Source organism: Artibeus jamaicensis, unplaced genomic scaffold, assembly GCF_021234435.1.
Source record: "Artibeus jamaicensis isolate MK-2021 breed Jamaican fruit bat unplaced genomic scaffold, CSHL_Jam_final scaffold_1689, whole genome shotgun sequence".
Taxonomy (NCBI): Eukaryota; Metazoa; Chordata; class Mammalia; order Chiroptera; family Phyllostomidae; genus Artibeus; species Artibeus jamaicensis.
In genome coordinates this window covers 12,474,110-12,497,053 of record NW_026522029.1, presented here as the reverse complement: position 1 = coordinate 12,497,053, position 22,944 = coordinate 12,474,110, and the positions used below count along the sequence as shown (strand labels likewise).

Below are 22,944 nucleotides of genomic sequence, written 5' to 3'. Positions count from 1 at the left end.
AAACCCCTTTAGCAATTCCTAATTTCAGATGGCTTAAAATGAAATTTTGTTAACTTTTTTCTATATTCCTAGGCAAAATCGAAGAAGTAGTTCTTGAAGCTAAAACTGTTGAACGAAATACAAAACCTTATAAGAAGGATGAAAAGGCAATCAATGGAATACCTAATATCACAGTAGAACTTAGAGAACACATTCAGGTATTTGGGATTCTTATCTTCCTACTACATTGAACGTTTTAAGGACATTGGAATTCTTCATTGAACAGCTTTATGTAACTTTTTTCCAAGCTTCACGAGAGTAAAATTGTTAAACAAGCTGGAATTACCACAAAGGGACCCAATGAATACATTCAAGAAATAGAATTTGAAGACTTATCTCCAGGAAGTGTTATTGTCTTCAGGTATGGCGGAGTTCAAACCACTAACTTTGCTCATGTGTCAAATAGTTTGCCTATCCTACTAGTTTTAAACTCCTCTTTAGAACTAACCAGTGTCCCAATGCGCTCTCAGGGTCAGTCTTGACCCACATGCACAGGTCGCCGTTGGAATCCTTCGAAACCACCTGACACAGTTCAGCCCTCACTTCAAGTCCGGGAGCCTGATGGTGGACAATGCAGACCCCGTGTTAAAAACCCCCTTCGCTTCGTAAGTGCCCCCGTTCCGTGGAGGTGGCCGCTGTGCTGGCCGGTGTGTGGCCCCAGCCTGGCTCAGCGGTGTCAAGTCCCCGTATCCTTGCCCCTCGAAGGGTGGCCCAAGACCCCGTGTCTCAGCGCTGCCGACCGTTACTGGTTTCCCAAGTGCCCTCTCATTTGTGTGTGTTTGCACACACGCTGTCCCTATACATAGATACACGCATGCCTACGTGCACAGACCTTTCTATCCACACACACTTTTTCTGAACTATTTGAGGCTAAGCTGCATACCTCATACTCCTTACCAGATCATTTTTTAAAAGTGCCCACGTTCCATGCTGTGGTACCTCCACACCATGATTCATCCCGTTGGTCTCTGGTTTCTGATGTCTAGATCGCTTCCAGGTGTCCCCTGTTACACACCTGCATGTGTGTTCACCTCTGTACAAACCCTGCTAGTCCCGTGCCGGGCGGCACCACACACGGAAGGGGTGTAGCTTTGAAACTTAGAGTTGGGCACAACCGCGGCTTCACCACTGTTAGTATGATTTTAGGTAAGATACTCAGCTGTGTTTTACCTCAGTTCCTCCATCTGGGAAATGGGCTTCCTGTAGTACCTACCTCTTAAATTTTGGAAGGAGTAAGTAGGAGGGTGCATATAAAGAGCTTAGAAAGGGGCGGTGATGGACGGAGACCTGACTTTGGGTGGTGAACACACAATACACAGACGATGTATTATAGAATCGTGCATCTGAAACCTACATTACTTTATTAGCCAAAATGTCACTCCAAAAAATTCAATTTAAAAATGAGTTTATTCTTTTTGTTATGATGTCTGTTGTTCATAACATGTATAATAGTGATGAGTTCCCAAGACCCACATCGCTAAGACCTTTTGCGGTTATGATTCGGATTTTCCTCCTAATTTTTGTTGACAGCAAGCGGAGCGTCAGGGCGTCAGTGCGTTTAACCAGCTCTCCTCTCTTCTCACCCCCCAGCATCGCCTCCAGGCTGACCCTGGCCGAGCTGAACCAGGTGCTTTACCGGTGCGAGTCCGAGGAGCGGGAGGACGGGGGCGGGTGTTACAGCGTGCCGAACTGGTCACCTCTCAAGTACGCCGGGCTTCAAGGTCAGCAAGTATAAGCCTAGTGAAGCTTTTGGGTTTTTAAGTCTTATACGGGGTCTTTTAAATAAACATAAGAAGCTGGACTACTAGGGTTCATTCATGGCTCGGCTGCCTGTCCGTCTTCTGACCCCTGGGGCAGAACTTCTTCCTGCCCCCATCACTACTCCCACACAGCGTGAACAACGCCGTCTAGTATGTAGGCCTTGCTGAGGATCACATGAGGTAATTCACTGAGATAACAGAGTGCACTGTATCTGCAGAGGAGTTCTGATGCCTCTCTTTGAGTGTTATTTAAAGATGAGCCTAACTACCGCCCTTGGCTACTTAATTTAGTTCCAGCGCCTCTTGTTCTGCTTCAACGCTGTTTCCAAAGTAGGCTTTACTCTTGTTATCCCCACAGATGCTCTTGCTGTCTCTGAAACCTGTTCTGTGAGTCCCCTCGATCTCGCCTGAGTGTTAATGAATCCACCACTTTCCAACCCAGAAAGACACACACAGGCCTCAGTTTCCTTCCCCAGGCGCCCACTGTAGGGCAGACACCGTGCCCACTCCCTTCAAATGTTACAGCATGAAATCCCAGAAGGACAAGACCGGTCTGAGAAGACAGGACCCCTGGGAAGCTCTGCCTAGCTCTGTGACGGTGGCCCCCTTCCTCCCGAGTGTCCCCGTAGTGTGGCTCAGGCCTGTGTCACCACTGGAAGAGCCAGTGGTGGACTGTGCAGCTGTGCTCACCCCGGATTTCTAGACACTAACGGCAGCGCAGGCTGGGGCGCACGCACGTCGCCTCCGCCGGCCGCACAGTGTGTGATGTGTCTCTGCACTTTCAGGACTGATGTCCGTACTGGCGGAGATAAGGCCAAAGAATGACCTGGGGCACCCCTTGTGTGACAACCTGAGGTCCGGAGATTGGATGATTGACTACGTCAGCAGCCGGCTCATCGCCCGCGCGGGGGCCATCGCCGAGGTGCGTAGAGCTGGGGGGTGGTCCGCCCGAACCGGGGCACAGCCAGAACTCTGTCACCGTGGCCCCTCTGACACTTGGGTCGTGTGCTGACCCGAGACCCTGTCCCTCCTCTTTCATCCTCTCCCAGCTCTAGTGAGTGGGCACCAGGTTGGTAGGTGACGAGTTCGTAGAGTTGCATGTTCGGGTTTACCCTTTAAAACACACACTGCCTGTGAACCCACCAGATTAACTTTTTAAGTTCTTTTCCCCCCAGGTTGGCAAATGGCTGCAGGCCATGTTCTTCTACCTGAAGCAGATCCCGCGGTATCTCATCCCCTGTTACTTCGACGCAATACTGATCGGCGCCTACACCACCCTTCTGGATGCCGCCTGGAAGCAGATGTCCAGGTACCGCCACGCCTGCGCGGATGAGCACGTGTGTCGAAACCTCGCGGGGTCGGTCGGTTTGGTCTTCTGCTCCGAGACGTGCAGAGTGTCAGGGACTCTCGGAGCTGAAGCACTTGGGAGAGCGTGGCAGGTTTATGAGCCCTCTCCCGTGCAGAATACGTGAAAACAGACATTAGAGCCTGCTCCATAAAGCTAAAGAGGCAGGTTGACGGAAATTTTAGTTGTTTTACACGATTCGTTCCTGTGTATTCACTGACTCAACGAGTCAATGACTGACTCGTTGAGTCAGTGAATACACTATTTTAGAACATATGTACGGTTATTTTTCTAATTTTTTATTAAGAGGAAAATAGTCTGCTGTTATTGCGAATGCAACTTCAGCAGAAGTTGATGACGTCAATGACAAATGGCCCTAAAATGACACTGCAGATGGACTGTGCCCGTGCAGGGTGGCATGGTTCATCTGGGCCCTGTTTCGGGAAGGGCAGAACTTCAGCCCCTCCTGTGTCTCACCTGAAGTGAGAGCGGTTTTAACACCTAACCAAACCGAGAATGTCTGTCAGCTGATGTCAGCGTGGCCACACATTTGCACAGACAGATCACGTGAAAGAAAGAAACCGAGTAAAATAACCAAGCTAAAATCTTTGGCTCAGTGGGTGGAGCATTGTGGCCGCCACGCCAGGCGGGCCGTGGGGACCTGCTGTGCGCCTCCAACATGAGGGCTGTGTCCCACATGGAAAAATCTGCTGGAGGGGACCTCAGGTGTCCTTAGCACAGGACAGTTGTTTAAATAAAAATGTCACACAGTGTCCGTCCACAAATAACACTCGGGACTCCGCCACTGTGTTGCAGCTTCATTCAGGACGGCTCCACCTTTGTGAAGCACCTGGCGCTGGGCTCGGTGCAGATGTGCGGCGTGGGCAAGTTCGCCTCCCTGCCGCTGCTGTCGCCAGCCCTGAGGGACGTGCCCTCCCGGCTCAACGAGGTGACAAAGGAAAAGGAGCAGTGCTGTGTGTCCCTGGCGGCAGGTAAGGGACGCGCACAAGGGGAGGGTGCGTGGGTTGGCGCTGTTGCAGAGGGAGAGTTACAGGGAAATGGCGATTGTTTTAAAAACTCACCGTCACCTGGGGTGGCGGACACACAGGACATTACACAGATGATGTGTTACTGCACACCGGAAACCTCTTACATTGTATTAACCCATGTCACCCCAATAAATTCTACTAAAAAGTGGGAAAAAACCCTCATGATGTTACCCATGATTTTATATTACTGCTTAGCAAAATGTCATAGGTGACCACTTGTAAAAATCAAACCACACTTACGATTTACTTATTCTGGTGAAACAGGCATTGTATTTATGCGCATTTTTAAATTCTGGCTGGGTAATCCTTTTCTTCCACAAGTTTCTGGGTTTTTTTCCAACCCTTCCCATGCTGTATTTTTCAGTCAGATTTGATTCACTGCCCTTATTCCCTTGTATGACACTTCTTTCCCAATTTTTAAAAATTAACCCCGCCTTGTAATAACTGGGAGATCACGTAACCGTTCAGTGCAGGTTACAGAACACAAAACCCATGTTAAAGAAGCTTCTCTCAGGTGCCTAATCGCAACCAAGCGCTTTAACTGTGCTTGTCGGGGTTCGTTCCTGTGAGGAGAGTCCGAACCTGAACCAAGTGGTGCCCTGAGTGAGCGGAGGAGGCTGAAGGACGGGCTTTGGTTTCCTCCTTAACACGCCGCGAGCTCTTTCTAGAAAGTACTTAACACTGGAGGCCACGGAAGTTCAGAACTTTCCGAACTGCGCTGAAAAATACCAAACAGTGAGGTCTTCTTCATTTACCCTTAAATCTGCCTCTGCTCAGACCTGGAAAAAAGACGTGTGGGGATCCAGCGACTCAAAAGAAATCAACTTCTCGCTTACGGGGATCCCATGAACCGTCCGACAGTTTTCATTATAGAATTGTGTCTGCGGCTTTCACCCGACTGTCCGATCTCCTCCGGGAATGTCCCCGTCCCCCGTGAATCCGGTCGGTGCTTGTGAAACTTAACTGGCCGTTGTGAAAAAAAATTTGTATGCAGAGTTGGGTTTTAAAGCCTACCAGTTAGAAGCCTGTTACATAAAACAGCGGTGACCTCAGCAGTTTACTGTAATTACACACCGCTGTTTATGAGCACTCCCAAAATAGACGTGCTGACGTCATGAATGGCATAGTGGTATGTCATACGCGATAGACTTACATAGCAGACACAGCATAAAACGAAAACAGAAACGTCGAAGATATAAGTTGATAAATATAAATAAAGTTCTAGTATCTGCTGCTCTCGTCCTGAGGGAGTCTTTCGTATAATCCATACGAACAAAACGGGACCACAGTCAGATCTGCAGGTGGGTTTTGGGGGTTCATTTGAAAATGGACACCAAGGCCAGGATCAATGGCAGTAGTGAAGAAAACCGTCACCCTAACTTTTGTCATAACCGACAAGGTAGAAACCCTCAGAAGGCATGTGATCTATAATTCCAATACTCTTTTTTTCCCCAATATATTTTTTAAAGATTATATTTATTTATTGTACACAGAGGGGAAGGGAGGGAGAAAGAGAGGGAGGGAAACATCAATGTGTGGTTGCCTCTCACATGCCCCCTACTGGGGACCTGGCCCGCAACCCAGGCATGTGTCCTGACTGGGAATTGAACCAGCAACCCTTTGGTTCATAGGCCGGCGATCAATCCATGAGCCACACTAACCAGGGTTGTACTTCTAGCCTCTTACAGGCCAAACAGTTCATGCAAACATTTCCACAGGTCAGTGCTAGAGGTTTCACTGCTTTGACTTTCCAACGAAGATGGACGGCCTGTGTTTTGAGTCACACCCAGTCAAACTCACCCTCGGCTCTGTCTACACTGACATTCAGTCAAGGTGCTAAGTGACCGAAAGCAGCAGGGAGCCTGTGTGGCAGAGACTGTCACATGCATGTCACCGTCAAAGTCGGTGGCCGTGGCGGAGCCACGTGTGCCCGACAGGCCTGATGTCACCCCGAGTCCTTTGTAAACAAAGGACAAGGCCCCGTCTCCAAGGTGAAGACACAAGGGACAGAAGCTTCTAGTGTGAATGTGCTTAGCATTTGCCAGCATTTTCTTTTATCTTAGTCCCGTTTTCACCTCTCTGTTTACCCCGTGTAGTCGGTCTTTTATTTCATCCAGAAGATAAGTTTTTATCACCAGGCCGTACGCACCGGTCTCGGTTTTCGGTGATACGCCCTCCACCAGACGGATGAGGTCCGGTGGCCTTGAATCCCGTTTTCCTGCCGAGGAGACTCGGTGGTGGCGGTGGTGGTGGTGTCGGCGAACAAAGGAGGTAAGGTCGGTTGACGCCTGGCTCTGCTTCCCGCTAGGCTTGCCTCATTTTTCCTCTGGCATCTTCCGCTGCTGGGGAAGGGACACGTTCATCGCGCTCAGAGGTCTGCTGCTCATTCCCGGCCGCTACGCGGAGGCCAGGTAGGCGAGCCCGGGTCGTTTGCAGGTTGTGTCCGTTCCCACTGTCCTGAGACACCCCTCGTCTCCTGCTGTCCGACACTTGGGGGGCATGTTTCCTCGAGGTGCTTTTTTTTTAATTTTACTTTTTCCATGTTCATGGGATTTCAAAGGAGTGAAAATGTTTGAAGTTAGTAAGTGCTAGTCCCTTACATGACAGGTCAGGTTCTTTTCAGATGTGCTGATTTATGTCAGTAAAACTACAAAAGGTATAACCACGTCCATGCACTTAACATGCCTCAGTCCCGTGTACGTCCTTCTGCCTTCGAAGACAGTCGCATGGCCGCAGCCCGCTGGAAGGCGGGTCGGCACACACAGGAGGGCCCCTCGGGTGGCCACACACGGCTGTGTCTGCCACATGTGTCCACGGACGGAGGCCTTTGTGGTCAGCTCTCAAGGGTAGAACATCACTCCGGGTGGGGAATTGCTGGCACTCTGAGCTCTAAGTAACTGGGCACGTCGCTGCCCACACTGGGGAAATAAGAAGGTCCCCAGTGCACGGTTATTGAAGAGATGGTCATGAACCTGAGACACAGACTTCAGTAACTTTCTAAATGGTTTCGCCAGGAAGCACTGGGGCCTAGACGTTTTGAGTGACTCTCCGAGGCACGCAGATGGTGATGGGAGAATTTAAAGCTGTCCTCTGATTTCTTAGTTTCAGGCTGTTTTTTAGCATGCCATGCCATCTGACACTTGAGAAGGTAAAGCATCTTTTACCGGTTTTTGAAAATTGATCATGGTTTTCAAGGTCAGCTTTCACCATTTATCTTCTTACACGTTGGCGTTACTCTTGGTATCCATTGTTTGAAATAACAAAGGGCGTGTTTTAGTTACCGAGATTTTGAAATACCGAGGATTTCAAAAGTGGAATCTATAGCTGTGAGGGACCTTGAAAATCCCATCCCTGACCCTGGAGATGACCAGCGGTCCCCGAGAGGTAAGCCAGCTCCCCAGAGTGCTGGAGAAGAGGCCACCAGGGCTGCGGGCAAGGCTTCTGGCTCCGCACTCAGGGCTTGTTCTGCGGAGTGGCCCCTTTCTACACGAAAACCCAGAGAAGTAAGGCCAGCAAGGAAGATGTGTCCGAAAGGATGGCCACCCAGAGTGACCTTTCTGTCTTCAATTTCTTAGGTGACTGTTTTCATGTCAAGCGGCCAACCTGATTCTGTCGTTCCAGGAATATCATACTCGCGTTCGCTGGCACCCTGAGACACGGGCTCATCCCCAACCTCCTGGGGGAGGGGACCTACGCCAGATACAACTGCAGGGACGCCGTGTGGTGGTGGCTGCAGTGCATTCAGGATTACTGCCGTCTGGTCCCCAACGGCCTGGACATTCTCCAGTGCCCCGTGTCCAGAATGTACCCCACGGACGACTCCGCCCCTCTGCCCGCCGGCAACGTGGTAAACGTCATTTCTCACAGTAGTTTCTTTCTCGAGAGCAGTTCAGCACTCGAGTTGTGGGCCCCCTGGGGTGGGGGGGAGATGGACGACATAGGTGATGACCGGAGGAGCTCTGTCCCACCTCCCGCAGGACCAGCCGCTGTTCCAGGTGATCCAGGAGGCCATGCAGAGGCACGTGCAGGGCATCCAGTTCCGGGAGAGGAACGCCGGCCCACAGATAGACCACCACATGAAGGACGAAGGTGCGGCCCTCCCGGCTCGCCGGGGAGGGGGTGTTACACCTCCAAACCGGCCGTTACTATTGTCGTACAATGCACGATACTGTATATAATTATCCACTCTATTAGATTTTGCCTCATAATCACATAAGACGCAGCCACCTACACATACGTGACTGTATATATTCGCATTTTCCACATTTCACACTTTTAGAGAAAAGCTATCCTTTTGCAACTTGCTCCATCGTTTTGTTCTGGGGACCTGTCGACCTTGATTCCTGGGAATCCGTCCCTTCATGCTCAGCCCTGTGGGACCAGCTTGGGGGTCCGGTGTGTCTGGCTCCCGCAGCCGTGGGGCGGTGACAGCCCTGCCTGTCTGCCCGTGCGTGGGGGCAGGGGGGCTTCCCTTCAGCGTGAGTCGGACATGAGACCGCCAGGTGGTGGGACAGGCACCCTCAGCTTCGAGGGCCTCACCAGCTCCCTCTCCAGAGTCTCTGTCCTAGTTTGTCGCCGTCCTGCTAAAGTTTCTGAGTGCCTCGTCTGGCTTTTTCAGGTTTCAATGTAACCGCAGGAGTGGACGAAGAAACGGGATTTGTTTACGGAGGAAACCGCTTTAACTGCGGCACGTGGATGGACAAAATGGGCGAGAGCGACAGAGCCAGGAACAGAGGCATCCCCGCCACCCCGAGGCACGGCCACCCCGCGGCGCCCGTCTAACGACGCCCTTCTCACACCAGACTCGGGGGGTCTTTTATTCAGTTGACCGTGGAGTCTTCACATCAAACCAGTGGGGCTCTCCCTCTCTCCCCGCCTCCGACCCCTCTCCCAGACCCCTCCCAGGGACACCGTCACGGTCCTCTGGGTCTAAGTCAGCAGGCGAAGTGTCTGTTCTCTCCGGAAGTTCTCGGGGGTGGATTCCCCACAGGCACCTCCATCTGGGACCTGCTACCCCCCCCTTAGGACGGCAGCGCTGCCCTTGTAGCGTGTGTCTGCGCCCCTCTTTTGGAAGCACAGAAAACCACCAGTTACACCCTCCTTCCTGGGATCCTTTCGCTTTCTGAACCTTTAGTCCCCCGAACTTTTTTCATCTTTTATCCCGTCCTTTTGTTTTATGATTTCAAATACTGAATACAGTATCAGATCCAAGAAACTATTTTCTTATCCTAAATTTTATCTTTGGGCAGACCTGTTAACCACAATTACTTAATGGTAGCTGTTGCTACATACCCTGCGAATTCTTTTAAGAACCTGATTACTTTGCTGTATTGTGGTCTCTTGTACGTCCCTTGTGTTTCCCCTGAAGCGAGCTCTCAGATTCCTTCGCCCACCCTCCCGGCTTCTCCGGTCCCCCGTCCAGGTCTGCCATCTCTTCTCTGGGCCTTCGTATCAATATTCTGATTCCTTACTCCTTCCTGCTTCCAGATAGTTCTTACACGCCTTCCTGTTGGCTGGGAGTTTTTTATAGATGTTGGGTATATAGCTCATCAAAAGTGTTTATGGGATGCTCTTTAGTGCTTAATGAACTCCAGAATAAAGTTTATTTTTAATTTTAGGGATGGGTCTGCTGTGGAAATCGTGGGCCTGAGTAAGTCTGCCATTCGCTGGTTGCTGGAATTGTCCAGAAAAAATATCTTCCCTTATCATGAAGTCACAGTAAAAAGAGATGGTAAGCTGTATTCACAAAGAAACTCGGAATGTACTGTCTCCGTTCCTGACTGACGTAGCCATCATTTCACCCAGTGAACTTGTCCTAGGAAATGCTTAGGACTGAGAGGAAAGAAAAACTGCTCATTGGCTCATATGAAAATTGTAACAGACCTGGTTATCCATCATCTATTTATAGCGACTTTGAACTGAGATGTGAAAAGCATCGTTTTACGGCCTTACCACACATACCACAGTGCGACTGTGAGCAAGTTGTGTTTTTCCGAACGACTGTGAGATATTTACATCTCTTTTTCTAGAACTGTTCTGTCCAATAGAAATCTAACTTAAGCCACATATATAACTTTAAATCACGCACATTAAAAAAGTAAAAAGAAATAGGTAACATGAACCATGATAAATATTAACTCAGTCTGTCTTAAGTGTTCTTTTAACATAGAATCATCATGCTATTATTTGTGATCTGTTCTACACTCTTGGGGGGGTTACTAAGTCTTTGAAATCAGTGTATGTTTTGCAGTCTGACACATCTCAGGAAAGGTCACCACCAAACATCTGAGAGTGACCCAAACAAAAACCAATCAGGGACCACTCGTGACTTTCTAATCCTTTCATGGTCATAGTGTGAAAGATAATTTTTAACTTCTGGCTAGTCCCCTTGGAAAGGCCCCGACACTTTGAGAAAGTGGGCAGTTGACTGGAACTGCACTCTGCCTGTGACTGCGTGTGTGGTGTCTTGGAGTGCCTCGAACTGCCAAGCCTTTTACCACGTTTCAGGAAGGGCGGTGACGGTCTCCTACGACGAGTGGAACAGGAAAATACAAGACAACTTTGAAAGGCTGTTCTACGTGTCCGAAGATCCGTCTGACGTGAATGAGAAGAACCCCCACCTGGTTCACAAGCGCGGCATATACAAGGACAGCCACGGGGCGTCCAGCCCCTGGTGCGACTACCAGCTGCGGCCCAACTTCGCCATCGCGATGGTGGTCGTAAGTGACTTCCTGTGTTCAGACCTCAGACGCGTCGTGGTCGGGTTGACTTCCTCCTTTACTCCCGTCCCTTCTCAGATTCATTGAGCTGATGAAAAGCGTGCTGTCTCTGAGCTAGTTTTGTACACTCTTTTCTAATGAATGGAGCCTTGTGGGTCTCACCCTTCACCTGTCACCTTCAGTATGAAAATATAGAAAATGACAAACGGTGACCAATGAAGTGCGTGTCCCATCATAGCACAGAAAAAATGATGAGGTTCGCGCAAGGTTCTTTCAAGCCAAGAACTTCAGACTCTCCTGATTTTCTGCCCTTGGATTAAAAATAAACCCCCAAGGCAGTGAAGTGGGGACAGTGTGTGTTTTTCTGGGCCCACCTAGCTGTCTCCGCTTCCCCAACAAGAGTGCTGAACGCGGCACTCTCCGTGAGGACGGTAGAAAAATGCAGAGGCACGGGAAGGAGGCTTCCCTCCGGCAGTGTGCTTCTGGTTCCACGGAGCCCTTGAACTGAGCGCAGACCCTCAGTCACCGGTGCGCTGTCCTTGTCCATGTCACGTGCTGCCCGAGGGCAAGTCCCCTGTACTTCCTTCTGACCCCAGAAGCACAGACGGTCAGCAGGTAAACTCGCAGGACCCGATCGTGCGTCTCCCGCAGAATGGCTTCCCGTGCGTTCCGCCTTCACTGCCGCTGTGCCGACTTCCTTTCGGAGCCGGCAGGCTTTCTTGAAAGGACGTCAGGGACCCTCGCTTCGAACAGCGTCCCTGGTGTCTAAGGGCCAGAAAGCTGCTTCCAAGCCAGGCTCCTGGGATCCGAGCTGCTTGGTGTCCACACTCAAATTCCGGCCCGCCCTGTAGTTGGAAATAGCTTTCCTTCTGTTCCAAGTTTGTCACTGGTTTGTGTCCCACTGTGAGTGGAAAGGAATTGCTCAGCGATCTTACAGGATCTGTGCATCGGTTTCTGACACCCTGCAGGCCCCTGAGCTCTTCACGGCGGAGAAAGCGTGGAAGGCTTTGGAGATGGCAGAGAAGAAGCTGCTGGGTCCCCTTGGCATGAAAACTCTGGATCCAGAGTAGGTGGCGATAGAAGCACTAAGAACGTAGTTCCCATTATACTTAATATATAATTATATTTAACCTCGTCAGTTAGACTGTAAGTATTAAGAACATTGTTGCTGTTGTATGGTGTTATCTACAGTTGTTCTGCTTGTCAATAACATCTCTAAAATTGTACTCCAACTGAGTTTTCCAAAAGACCCTTTCTATCTTCATGCAGTGTCGGTGTTCAAAATGCCTTTGTCTTGTCCTGTATTCAGCAATCAGTAAGAGAGTTTTCAAGTTTATAAAACTAATATGTCACGAACATTTTCTAATGTCTGTGTTCTCAGACCGTGAAAGTGGTTACTGTGGACACGGGAGGAATAGACACGTTGTCTCCACAGAGACAGTCTTTATTTCCTATGTCGTTGCTGCTACCAGTCCCTTTAATGTTATAAAATGTGTATGCAGCTGTCTTTTAATTTTTAAAAATACTTAGACATGATTTATTTACTCCTCATGAGGACAGATGAGGATTTAACCCCGTCCCCACCTTGCCCAGTCCTTTCCATCCTTTCTGGGCAGTCAGTCACACCAGTATTTTAATTTAAACCAATAAATAACTTTGTTTTCATGTTATGATTCTATAGGTCTCTCCTATTTTATATTTTTCTTTTCCAACTTTTTGAGTTTTTAATGCCCTATTTTTCTCCAACTGCCCTTAAATGTGACACCCATCCTCAGCTTGCTTTCTCTGTCAGTATGTGAGAGGCCCCCATTCTATCGTAGCCCCCTTTGTACATTTTTCCCACTTTACTGCAGACGCATTTTAGTCTCAAGATGTCAGGTTTTCTGTCTGTAGACTTATCTGTCTGCAAGCCATTCTCCACATCGGCAGAGGCATTAAGAACCACTGGTCAAAACCCAAACCCACAGTGATAGTAGCTCATGTGGCCAGTGCTATCTCTCTCACTAAAAGAAAAAAAGCAATAATTTCATTAAACTGAACAAAGATAACTGTCTTGTGTTACTGGCTGCAATAAGTTCATAAGTGTGTGTTTGGTTTATAAATGTGCATAAATCCTCCATGTGTGTTTACGTGCTATTTGTAATCTGATCATGTCCCCCATTTTAATTAATTTTCAAAGAATTTCATGGAGAAGTTTCAAAGTAACTTTTCAATACTTAATAGTTAAGAAACTTACCTGTAAGAATCACTAATTCAAATTACTCAGTGTCTATGTTAAGCGTTATAAAAGTATTAGAGGCCTAATTTACTTTTACCAACATCCAGTGTCAGGAGAACTCCTTGAAGGCAAGACACCTGAGTATCTTGCAGTTTCTATAGCAACAGCATCTGCTAACCACTCCTAACCCATCAGTAAAGTGCTCTGAACTCAGTATGTACTGATATAAGGTTAAATGCCAGACGATCCTATTCTGTAGATTGGAAGACAGAATAATTTGCTTGCATCTCTTACCTTTGCTACTGAAAACATTTCTGATGCTTCCGCTACCATGTCTGGTCTCTGTAACCCGGTGTCCTTCGTCTCCCAGTGACATGGTTTACTGTGGGGTCTATGACAACGCCTTGGACAACGACAACTACAACCTCGCGAAAGGTTTCAACTATCACCAAGGACCGGTGAGGATGCTTTCGGAGTTTTCCAGTGTGGTTTCTTTATTTCCCCCCACACAATTTTAGATATTCACAGCTCTTTTCTTTTCTTTACTAATTAAATCATGTTGTTGTTTTTTAGGAGTGGCTGTGGCCCATTGGGTATTTTCTTCGTGCAAAATTGTATTTTTCTAAATTGATGGGTCCCGAGGCGAATGCAAAGACTGTGTTTTTGGTTAAAAATGTCCTTTCTCGGCACTATGTTCATCTCGAGAGGTGAGTGGTAAGGGGCGTGTGGGCTCCGTAACCAGCATTTCGTCCGTCAGGCACACTGTGTTTCCTCGGAATTCGCGAGGTTCTATTCTAAGAGCAAGATCTAACCTCTATGAACCCCTATAAACAGGAATGATCATGGTACCTACCTAACATGAGCATTAAAATGAGGAAATGCATGTAAAGCACTTCGTATGAGAACAGAATAAAGGCACAGTAAATACTAACTGTACTACAGAATAAGTAATCGGTACAGAAATTCATAATGTTTTTAATTGCCACCTTTCTTCTAATCATAACTGTGTTTCCTCACTTCTTCCTGTTAGTTTCACAGTTATGTCTATATCAAACCTACTACCTCTGAAAAATTATAATTTGAGTCAAAAAATTACTCCAAAAGGAGTAAAATTGGACCAGAGAGATGTTTGTCTCTGTATTTATATACTGCTTGGAATGGTAGTTCCTTCTGCTTTTAATACCTACAAGGAGTCCTTTGTATTTGAAAGTCTTAAATCCCAAAGATGGAATATCAAAGAATAATTCCATTCTAAGTTCTTTATACATACATCGTCAGGAGACCCTGTCTTACAGCAAGTGCTTGTGTGTGACTGTTTTCTATACAAAAGGGCAAAGCCGCCAGGTCCCTTGCCTGTTGTTAACTGGGCGGGATAGGTGTCAGACTGCGTCTCCTAAAACGGCTTTCCTTTCTCCGAGGTCCCCCTGGAAAGGCCTCCCGGAGCTGACCAACGAGGACGGCCAGTACTGCCCTTTTAGCTGTGAGACCCAAGCCTGGTCCATCGCTACCATTCTTGAAACGCTCTACGACTTATAGTTGGCTCGCTGCTCTTTATTAAGTATGCAGTCTCTTGTATTATGGATGCAAGGACATAATATAATGTAATTGCTCAGTATGCAAGCTCAAGGCAGATAAAACCTCACTCATGTGCTACTGATGCACCGTTGGGTAAAAACCCTGTGAAAGCATCAGTGTTTCGTTATTTAATGTGCAGAGCCGTTGACTTAAGTCAGAGAGAAAGGCATCGTGACTAATGAGAAGTTTTTCTTTTGAAATCAATAAGAATTCTTCAAACGCCTCCAAATAACAAGTTTGGAAAAAAGAGATCATGTCATCTGCTATTTGGACATAAAGTGAAAATGAAATTATGAGGATGTACTCATGAAAAAGACGGGAAAAAAATAAAGGTAATTGAGGCATAAAGAGAAGAATCAGGAAAACTAGAAAAACATTTTTTAAGTCTGCTCTATGCATTGTCTTCAGTAGTAACGGGTACTGAATGGGCTGTGCTTAATTAACGGTCTCACCTTCCACTGCGGTGCTTCTCGCACCTTCCACACTGCACTCAGTAACTGTGAAGTGAGTGTCCAGTGCTGGACGTATCCACCCCCAACACACGCTCACAAAAGGGCACAGGTGTTCACATGTGCTTTTATTTTTTCGCTGATACATTAATGTGTTTTCGTATAACGAATGCCATCAGTATATTTAACATAATTGTGCTAATAATGTGCAGGCTATATGAGAAATGCCACAAAGTGTTAGGAATTTATTTCCTAAAAACAGTTTTGTAAAATTAATATTGTTTCTGTGTCCTACTATGAGATCGTTTACATTTTTAAAATGCAAAAGGTTTGGCATAGTTATGAGAACTTTAGAGAAAAAAATGCTATATTAATTTTCTAAAACTTCACTATTTTTAGTTTGTGTGTAAAAGGTATTGATGGATCATAGCAGATTCTGGTTCCTAGGCACCACAACCTACCATTGACAAATTTTAATATAATGAAAATACAGATATGAATTCAGTAGTGATCTTTAATTCAATAAAATCATTTGAAAAGTTTTCCATGTTATTTTAAGATACCTTAAACCTGAAACAGTCATAAAACAAAAAAGGTTTTTAACGTTTTTGTGATTTGACTTTTTGAATAGTACTTGTTTTCTAGGTGGAATTTTTTTTTTTTACCATTTTACTGTTTTTGTCTCAAGAAAACATTTCAAACAGATTGTTATACTTTCCGTTGAAAGAAAGTCGTTGCAGAAGTCCTTCCATTACTACATAATATTATTCATCTGTTATCCTAGGGATAACATCTGGGGTTATCCTCAGCAGGGCAAATAACCCACCTCAGTGAATTTTTGAGACATTGTGTTGCTGCAATAGAAAAGTAAACGGTTATATTCCTAATAAGGAATATGAATGAAAAAAACACTGTTGCGATCCGCAAGCTCCATTGTAAAGTCTCAGAAGGCAAGTCATGCATTATTTCATCCAAAGTATTTAAAACAACAGCTCCAGACTTGAGAGGGATAAATGTCACTAGACTAAAAGTTGTGTACGCAGAACGCCACTTTCCCGAGTGATGTTGGATGAGGCTCCTTTATGTTACATTTGCAGAAGGGCTCTGGCCCGGGGTTCTTATGAATGCAAATCAGTGTCCCCTGTAACAGGAGAAGGGAATTTGCCACTTTAACCAGCATGCTATGATCGCTTATTAAGAATCAGAGATACTGGAGGAGCCACGAGACCTGTCCTGTCTGTGGACCTTAGGACCTCTGTGTGTGTCACTCCTTTCTGATGTGTCCTCAGCTGGCCTCTCTGGGAGGCAGGGGTCGTTTTTGTGTCTGTGTGCTGAGAAAATAAAATCTTTTCTAAAGGTCTACACTTTGCTTTTCTTCCATGATTGACCACTGAAGCAATTTGTGGACACGGACTTCTACTGTTTATTTAAGGCTTGTTATTTGGGGTCTTTATCTTTTTGGAGGATGTGCGGGGCAGAAAAAGAAGGGATTTTAGGCTGTTTGGTAATGTATTTTTTAGCCATGTTGACATTCGGAGCAAAATAAACGTTCGATGTATAATTAGGTCTGTCGGCAACTCTGCACTCTCCTGGTATTTTTTGAAACCTGGTCCAGGGCTAATACACTGGTCTGTGGTCGTCAGGAACCAAGGCCAGCGCCTAATGACAAGGAATATTCTATAATTTTCCAGATAATGTCAATTCATTGTCTCCTGGAGTCTGAGCTTACTTTAATCAGTAGTTTCTCCAAATTATTCCCTTTGATCTCCCAAAGTCTGACCTTGAGGAGGCCAGAACTCAAAGAGTTCATCCCAATGGATTTACATCATCCCAATGGAATGCAAATTTTAACCTGTGGCTAAGCAAACAAGTAATGCAAGATTTTGTCATTTTTAACACAAACAAAAGCAAATTCTAGTCTTGCATCAGGATATTTGTTGTTGAAACTTTTGGCAATCTCATAAAGAAACCCATTGATCACACTTCAGCCAGCTTGTACCACCGTGATTACAGATCCCTGTCTGAGAACTTCTATGGCTCCAATGTATGTTCAGATTTTTTCCAGTTTCCTTTTCCTCCAATAAAGCGTCACTTGATGTTGGCCCGGGCCCGCCCACGCCCCCTGCCCAGGAAGCCATCCCTCTGCCGCTGTGGCTCCAAGTGGAGCCTCATTCACAAACACCGACTTTGCTTCTATCCACAGTCACTTCTACTTTAGAGAGGAAACTAGGAGTTTAGACAGTTGTGACTGTTTGTCACACTTCAGCAGTTTGGCAGACTAGCATGGCTCATGAATATGCATCTCCACACTGTTGATAACCACACACATCCTGAAGTTGCAAAAAGGAACACAGTCATGGACAGATCCAAACATACAGCCTCTGTCTCATGTCGGATGAGGGGCAAGAAGTGCGTACAATGACACAAACTTTAAATTATGCTCTGCATTTAATGTTTCAGTATCTTATTTAGAAGTGATCTGAGTACTTAAATAAAATCCACTAATTCACTCCACTTAGCATCGACTCACAATTTTAAGTTACCCAAAGATCGTGATAACTGTTTACAAGCTTACATACTACAAAACAGAAATACTGTGGAAACAAAGTTTGCCAGAATGATGATTCGCTTTGGCTAAACACAAATTTTCATTCTTCATAATCTCAAATACCTAGTGGACCTAACGCTAGCTTACTTGGTAAGTCTAAACAAAGTTCGGAAAAACATGTCCAAATATAATTAAAAAATTTGCTGAAATTACACTTAAAGCTAATGACTCAGTGCAACAGTATTAAACCGGTCTCATTTGCCAAAGATTTACCTGAGGAGTCTGAGCTCAAATTCTTAAATCATTTGAATTTGTTTCTATAATAATACAACTTTTAGCACACTGAAATTGTTAGAAGATCCATTTTTTTTTTAATTTTTGGGAATTTTAGGAATTACTTAAGGCTTACTCATCTCTAAACCAATCCAAACAGATCACTTTGAAGAAATCGTATAATCTAAGCTGGAGGAGAGGAAATACTACCCACTCACAGACTCATAAATGTATATTCTGACCCAGACAAGAGTGCTTAGAGCTTCAACCAAAATACTGCAGCCCATTTTGCACTTCAGCCCAGCACAAATACAGAACCCACTGGCTCCTGTAAGAGTGTACTCTTTGCACTGGGTACAAATTCTTCACTGAGTCGATCAGATTCTCTGCTGACTTTGACCCACAGAGGCCAGATTTCTATGAACCACTGAAGTCATTTACGAAGGTCACCAAAGAGTCCAACCATCCAGCCGAAAGGAGCTGGCACCAGAGATCAAGCCAGTACACGGAAAGAATAAAAATCAGATCTTTGCTGGGCTCCTGATGGACAGGAACCTAGGGGCATGGAACCAGAGGTCAGCTCGCTGCTGGCTCCCTGGGTCACCAGGTAAGAAGGAAGCGCAGAGCGCTGAGGAGTCCTCACCCGGGTGCAGCGCTCTGGGTGAGTGATTCGCAGCTGAATGTCTCTGACTCTCAGCACTAATGATGCCCAGCTGTCGACACCGAGCGGTTCACTACACCTCTCCCCTAGAGGAATGAGTGACACCGTAAAAACCAGTCTAGCTTCAAAACCAAGGGTTATCATCATGACCTTGGATTTGGCGATAAGGGATTCATATCCAGGGTGTATAAAAGCCCGCACAATTCAAAAAGTCCCAAACAACCCAAATCAAGAAGGAGCAAAGGGCTCAACAGACATTTCTTCGAGAATACATGCCAATGGTCAATAACACCATAAAAAGATGCTTAGAATCACGAGTCTTCAGGGAAATGCAAATCAAAACCACAGTGAGATACCAATTCACACCCAGTAAAGTGGTTCTAATTGCTATCAGAAATGACCTGTGATCCTGAAGACACACAGGAATGGGGGAGCTTCGTACATCGCCCACGGAAACGCCGAACTGTTCGGCCATGTTGGGGAGCTGAGGCAGGTCCCCGGAAATTAAACACACCAATTCCACTTGTCAGGCGCATGCCCCAAAGAACTGAAAACAGACTCAGATACTCGCACATGAGTGTTCACAGCAGAGGTATTCACAACAGCCAGAAGGCAGAAACACACCACATGTCTTTTGATGGATGGATGGATGGATGGATGGATGAGAACAGAACAAAAAGAATGAAGTGGGGTATACACTACATCATGGACAAACCTTGAAAACATTACACCAAGTGAAAGAAGCCGAACACAAAAGGAGAGAGATTGTCCGGTAACACTTTTTGAAATATCTAGAGCAGGCAAATTCATAGAGAACGGACATTAGCTTAGAGGGGGGTGGAAAGTTACTGAGAAAAAAAACAAGCATGGGGGAGGGGAACAATGGAAATATATAGCTGACACTGCCCCACGGCAGATGTTGGGAAGACCCGCTCCCTTTGCAGCAAAACCAAACAAGCATCTTTCTCGAATTAGGTGTTAATTCTAGCTCTCTAAGAGGAGCTGCCCGTTCACTGTGCTGTTTCCCCTGACTCGACTTTCCAGGGGACGGTCCTTTCTTCTCTGTTCTCTTCCTTGGCTCTATCGGAAGTGGGCGTGGAGGACACGTCCCTCCTGTGGAGGTTGAGCAGTGTCTGAACTCAACTCCTGTCCGTAGAAGGCTGGAGGCGGAAGAGGCATTTTAGGCCCTGTCTGGGCTCTTGGTTTCTCTGCTAGAACGACGATCTTACAAATGCAACTGGCTCCTTACTGACTGGATCCCAGTGAGCTCCGTGTGCCAGCACCTGCAACCCCTGCTCTTTTCCTGGCACGGCTCCTTTCATCTATCTACTTAATTCCAGGTACCTCGTACCTACCGGTCATGCTTGGTGGGGCAGCAACACCTTTTAAAGTTTGTTTTCTAGTCTCTTCTCCTGGAGTTACAAGCCCATGAGGTTCATTATTTAACTTCCAAGTTTTGTAGGTGACAGTTTTATCAAGTATTTCCAGGGTGTAACAGAGGTTATCCTTAGTCCAGCTTCTAAAATCAGCTTACTTTATTTAGCCCTAAGCCGGTGCCACCAAAGTCAGGGTTTTGTGAAAACATACGTCACTGGCCATCACTTTCTGTATGTATCAATATATGTTGGGTTTTTGTCAAGCTCTCAATGACACGGAAAAGCCAAGATTTATTTCTCGGTCATGCTGTGTGTCTGTTGCAGGTCACCACAGCCTTTGCTCTGCCTCTGCTCAGTCTAGGATACAGGCTGACAGAGCAGCCATGATCATGACCTTGCCAGGTTGAAAAGCAGAGAGAAAAAGAGCTGCAGAGGCTCACAAATGTGTGATTCAATGCTATGGCCCTGAATTACACCCAGCATCTTACTGCTGATTGGCCAGAGCTGATCGTGTGGTCCCACTCAACCACAAGACAGCCCGGAAGACACCCAGCCTGTGCCCCGAGGGCAGACAACCAAAGTATTTGGTAAGCAGCGTAGTCCAACTATGTAGGAACTGCACAGTCAAGTGTACTGCACCACCGGTGACTAGAGACCCGATGTCACGGGAATCGCATGCAACCTGTCACCATTCTCAGACTTAAGAGGCCCCTGACCAGCCTGTAACAGCACAAGTACATGCTATGCACCTTTCTCCTAGTCTCCCACAAAGGAACTTGCGGTGACTTCGTCAGGTAACTACAGCAGGTAAAGAGGAATCCCCCAAACTCCCATTTACAACTTGCTGTGACTCTGACATGAAACTAATTCCTCGATGCCCAGACCACCAAGTTCGTCCGCCACGAAGGGACTCAGAGCATCAGGGGAACCACTGAAGCCCTGAGCAGCCTCAGTGAGCTCCAATCATCCAGGGTAATTCCTGTCCCCAGGTCTGAACGTACAGACCGAGCAGATGGCCTCACTCCCATGAAACCACCCCCTGGCCCCTGACTCGAAGACTAAGTCAGTCTGCATAATAGCAAAAGCCTCGCAGAAGCCAAGCTGGCAAACGGAGGAAATGAAAAGCAAGTTCATTCAAACCCAGCAGGTGGATATTCCATAGAATGTTCAACAATACTGCTCCATCTCAGAGCCAGAGGATCGCATGGAGGCTATGGATGACGTGGACACGACCTCAGTGAACTCCTCTTAAAGCTAAATGATGGACAAGTCGATAATCTTTCCTCGTCCCGAATACCTAACAACAGGCCAGACTCGACTACTTGGGCAGCTTGAAGGAACCAACTGGTTTTTCTCACTCGTGAGCCGTGATTTCAAGTCAATAGTCTGAAGAACAGTAATTGTGTCGCAACAAAGCGCATGTGAGACCTGGAAACCTGAGTTTCCATTTCCTACACACTGGCCTTTTTTGGTATTTTCACTGTGTTGAACAGACCTCTTTGGAAACATCACCACAGGCCCCACTCTCCTTCCCATTTGTTCTTTTTTTTTTCCCTGAGATTTTAAAAATCGAATTTATTGGGTGACATTGGTTAATAGAATTGTACAGGTTTCAGGGATACGATTCTATAAAACCTCATCTGTATATTGTACTGTGTGTTCACCACCCAAGTCGAACCTCCCTCCATCCCCGTTTATGCCCTTTTACCCTCTTCTACCTCCCTCACTGCCCTTTCCCTCTGCCTGTCATTGCATCTTAAGCCATTGAAGTCCCTAAGCCTCCAGCCACAGCTCTGCCTGAAGATCGAGACTGGGGACTGTTACTTTGTGCACCGAAAGCTAACGGCATCAACAGTTCCGATGTAATTTGATTGGGTCTTAACCTCTCTGGGGCCCCGTGGGAAACCTGTGATTGTGCAATGTTAAAACGCATCCACCTTTTCAACAGGGTTGCCAGATTTTGCAAATAAAAACACAGGCTACCCAGTTAAATCTGAATTTCTGATAAACAATGAACATTTTTTAGTATATGCCAAGTATTGCAGAGACTAAACAATTATTCTTGTTCATTTGGCATTTCAATTTAACTAGGTGTCCTAAATGTTACGCAGCGTCCCTAATTAGCTGCCACTGAGCTGCATGGTCCTATTTGGCTGCTGTCCTTAGGTTGATAGGCTGTCCTCAGCTGTCTGTCCTCTGGGTGCCAGGGTTTGGACTTTGAGATCTGCTTCCCCAGGGAGGCTGAAGCTGACCTTTGGCCTCATGTCCCCAGGCTGCTGTTTTTCTCTCTTCCTTCGGGGGGCGGACACCTCTGTTCTTAATAATACCTCTTATCCCCATGGCTACTTTTGCTGTCTGCCACCTTTTTTCTGAACTGTGCTCATTTCCTTTCTATACCATTTTTCTTCCCATGACAGCCAAGTATGGTGTTTTAAAGCACGAACTTTATCAGCAGACGAATTAGGGGTTGAAGCCAGGCTTACCTTTCAGCAGACATGGGACCTTCAGTAAGCTACTTAGTGTCTGAAAGCCTCATTTCCTCCTGGAAAACACAGGTACCAAAGCCTATTTTATGGGGCTGTTGTGAAGGTTAAATGGGATGATTTGGGCAAACTACACAAAGGTACAATCCTTACTAGATTCTTCTTCTCTTTAAGCTTCAGACCTTAGGTGTGAACTTGGCTCCTTGGAAAGTGCTCCAGGCCTAGAGTTGCAATTCAGGCTCCGCTGACCCTCCTTCCCGGTAAGCCCTAGTATTGTGTGCTCAGCTCAGGAAACACGTATTAAGTTTCTATCGGGTGCTGAGCACTGTGGCTGGTGCTGGAGATGCAGAGATAAACAGGCTAGTTCCGACCTCAAGGCAAGTGTTGGGGGTGGGGGATAGATTCGAAGCACTTCTGAATACAATGAAGTAAGTAATTTCGCCGGCAGA

General features: G+C 46.6%; 1 protein-coding gene and 1 long non-coding RNA gene across 4 annotated transcripts in view; one reads left to right on the top strand and one right to left on the bottom strand.

Annotated features, from left to right (window-relative positions):
• Positions 1–16,516, top strand: part of AGL (amylo-alpha-1, 6-glucosidase, 4-alpha-glucanotransferase) — a 42,621-nt gene extending 26,105 nt beyond the window's left edge. For all 3 annotated transcript variants that reach the window (XM_053655972.1, XM_037152955.2, XM_053655973.1), the window contains exons 18-34: positions 73–197; positions 288–400; positions 510–644; positions 1,630–1,760; positions 2,585–2,721; positions 2,975–3,108; positions 3,961–4,136; positions 6,502–6,604; positions 7,815–8,040; positions 8,171–8,282; positions 8,812–8,947; positions 9,812–9,924; positions 10,701–10,912; positions 11,881–11,978; positions 13,501–13,588; positions 13,704–13,837; positions 14,549–16,516. In XM_053655972.1, coding sequence (XP_053511947.1) covers positions 73–197; positions 288–400; positions 510–644; positions 1,630–1,760; positions 2,585–2,721; positions 2,975–3,108; positions 3,961–4,136; positions 6,502–6,604; positions 7,815–8,040; positions 8,171–8,282; positions 8,812–8,947; positions 9,812–9,924; positions 10,701–10,912; positions 11,881–11,978; positions 13,501–13,588; positions 13,704–13,837; positions 14,549–14,666 — 2,291 coding nt within the window. In that variant the 3' untranslated portion in view covers positions 14,667–16,516. The remainder of the gene's footprint in view (positions 1–72; positions 198–287; positions 401–509; positions 645–1,629; positions 1,761–2,584; positions 2,722–2,974; positions 3,109–3,960; positions 4,137–6,501; positions 6,605–7,814; positions 8,041–8,170; positions 8,283–8,811; positions 8,948–9,811; positions 9,925–10,700; positions 10,913–11,880; positions 11,979–13,500; positions 13,589–13,703; positions 13,838–14,548) is intronic.
• The window catches only part of LOC119054906 (uncharacterized), a 55,015-nt gene extending 32,282 nt beyond the window's left edge, over positions 1–22,733 (bottom strand). Inside the window, exons 1-2 of the long non-coding RNA XR_005083595.2 lie at positions 22,649–22,733; positions 22,496–22,554 (exon numbers count right to left, since the gene is read on the bottom strand). This is a non-coding gene — a long non-coding RNA (uncharacterized LOC119054906). The remainder of the gene's footprint in view (positions 1–22,495; positions 22,555–22,648) is intronic.
• Between the last annotated feature and the right edge of the window lie 211 nt (positions 22,734–22,944).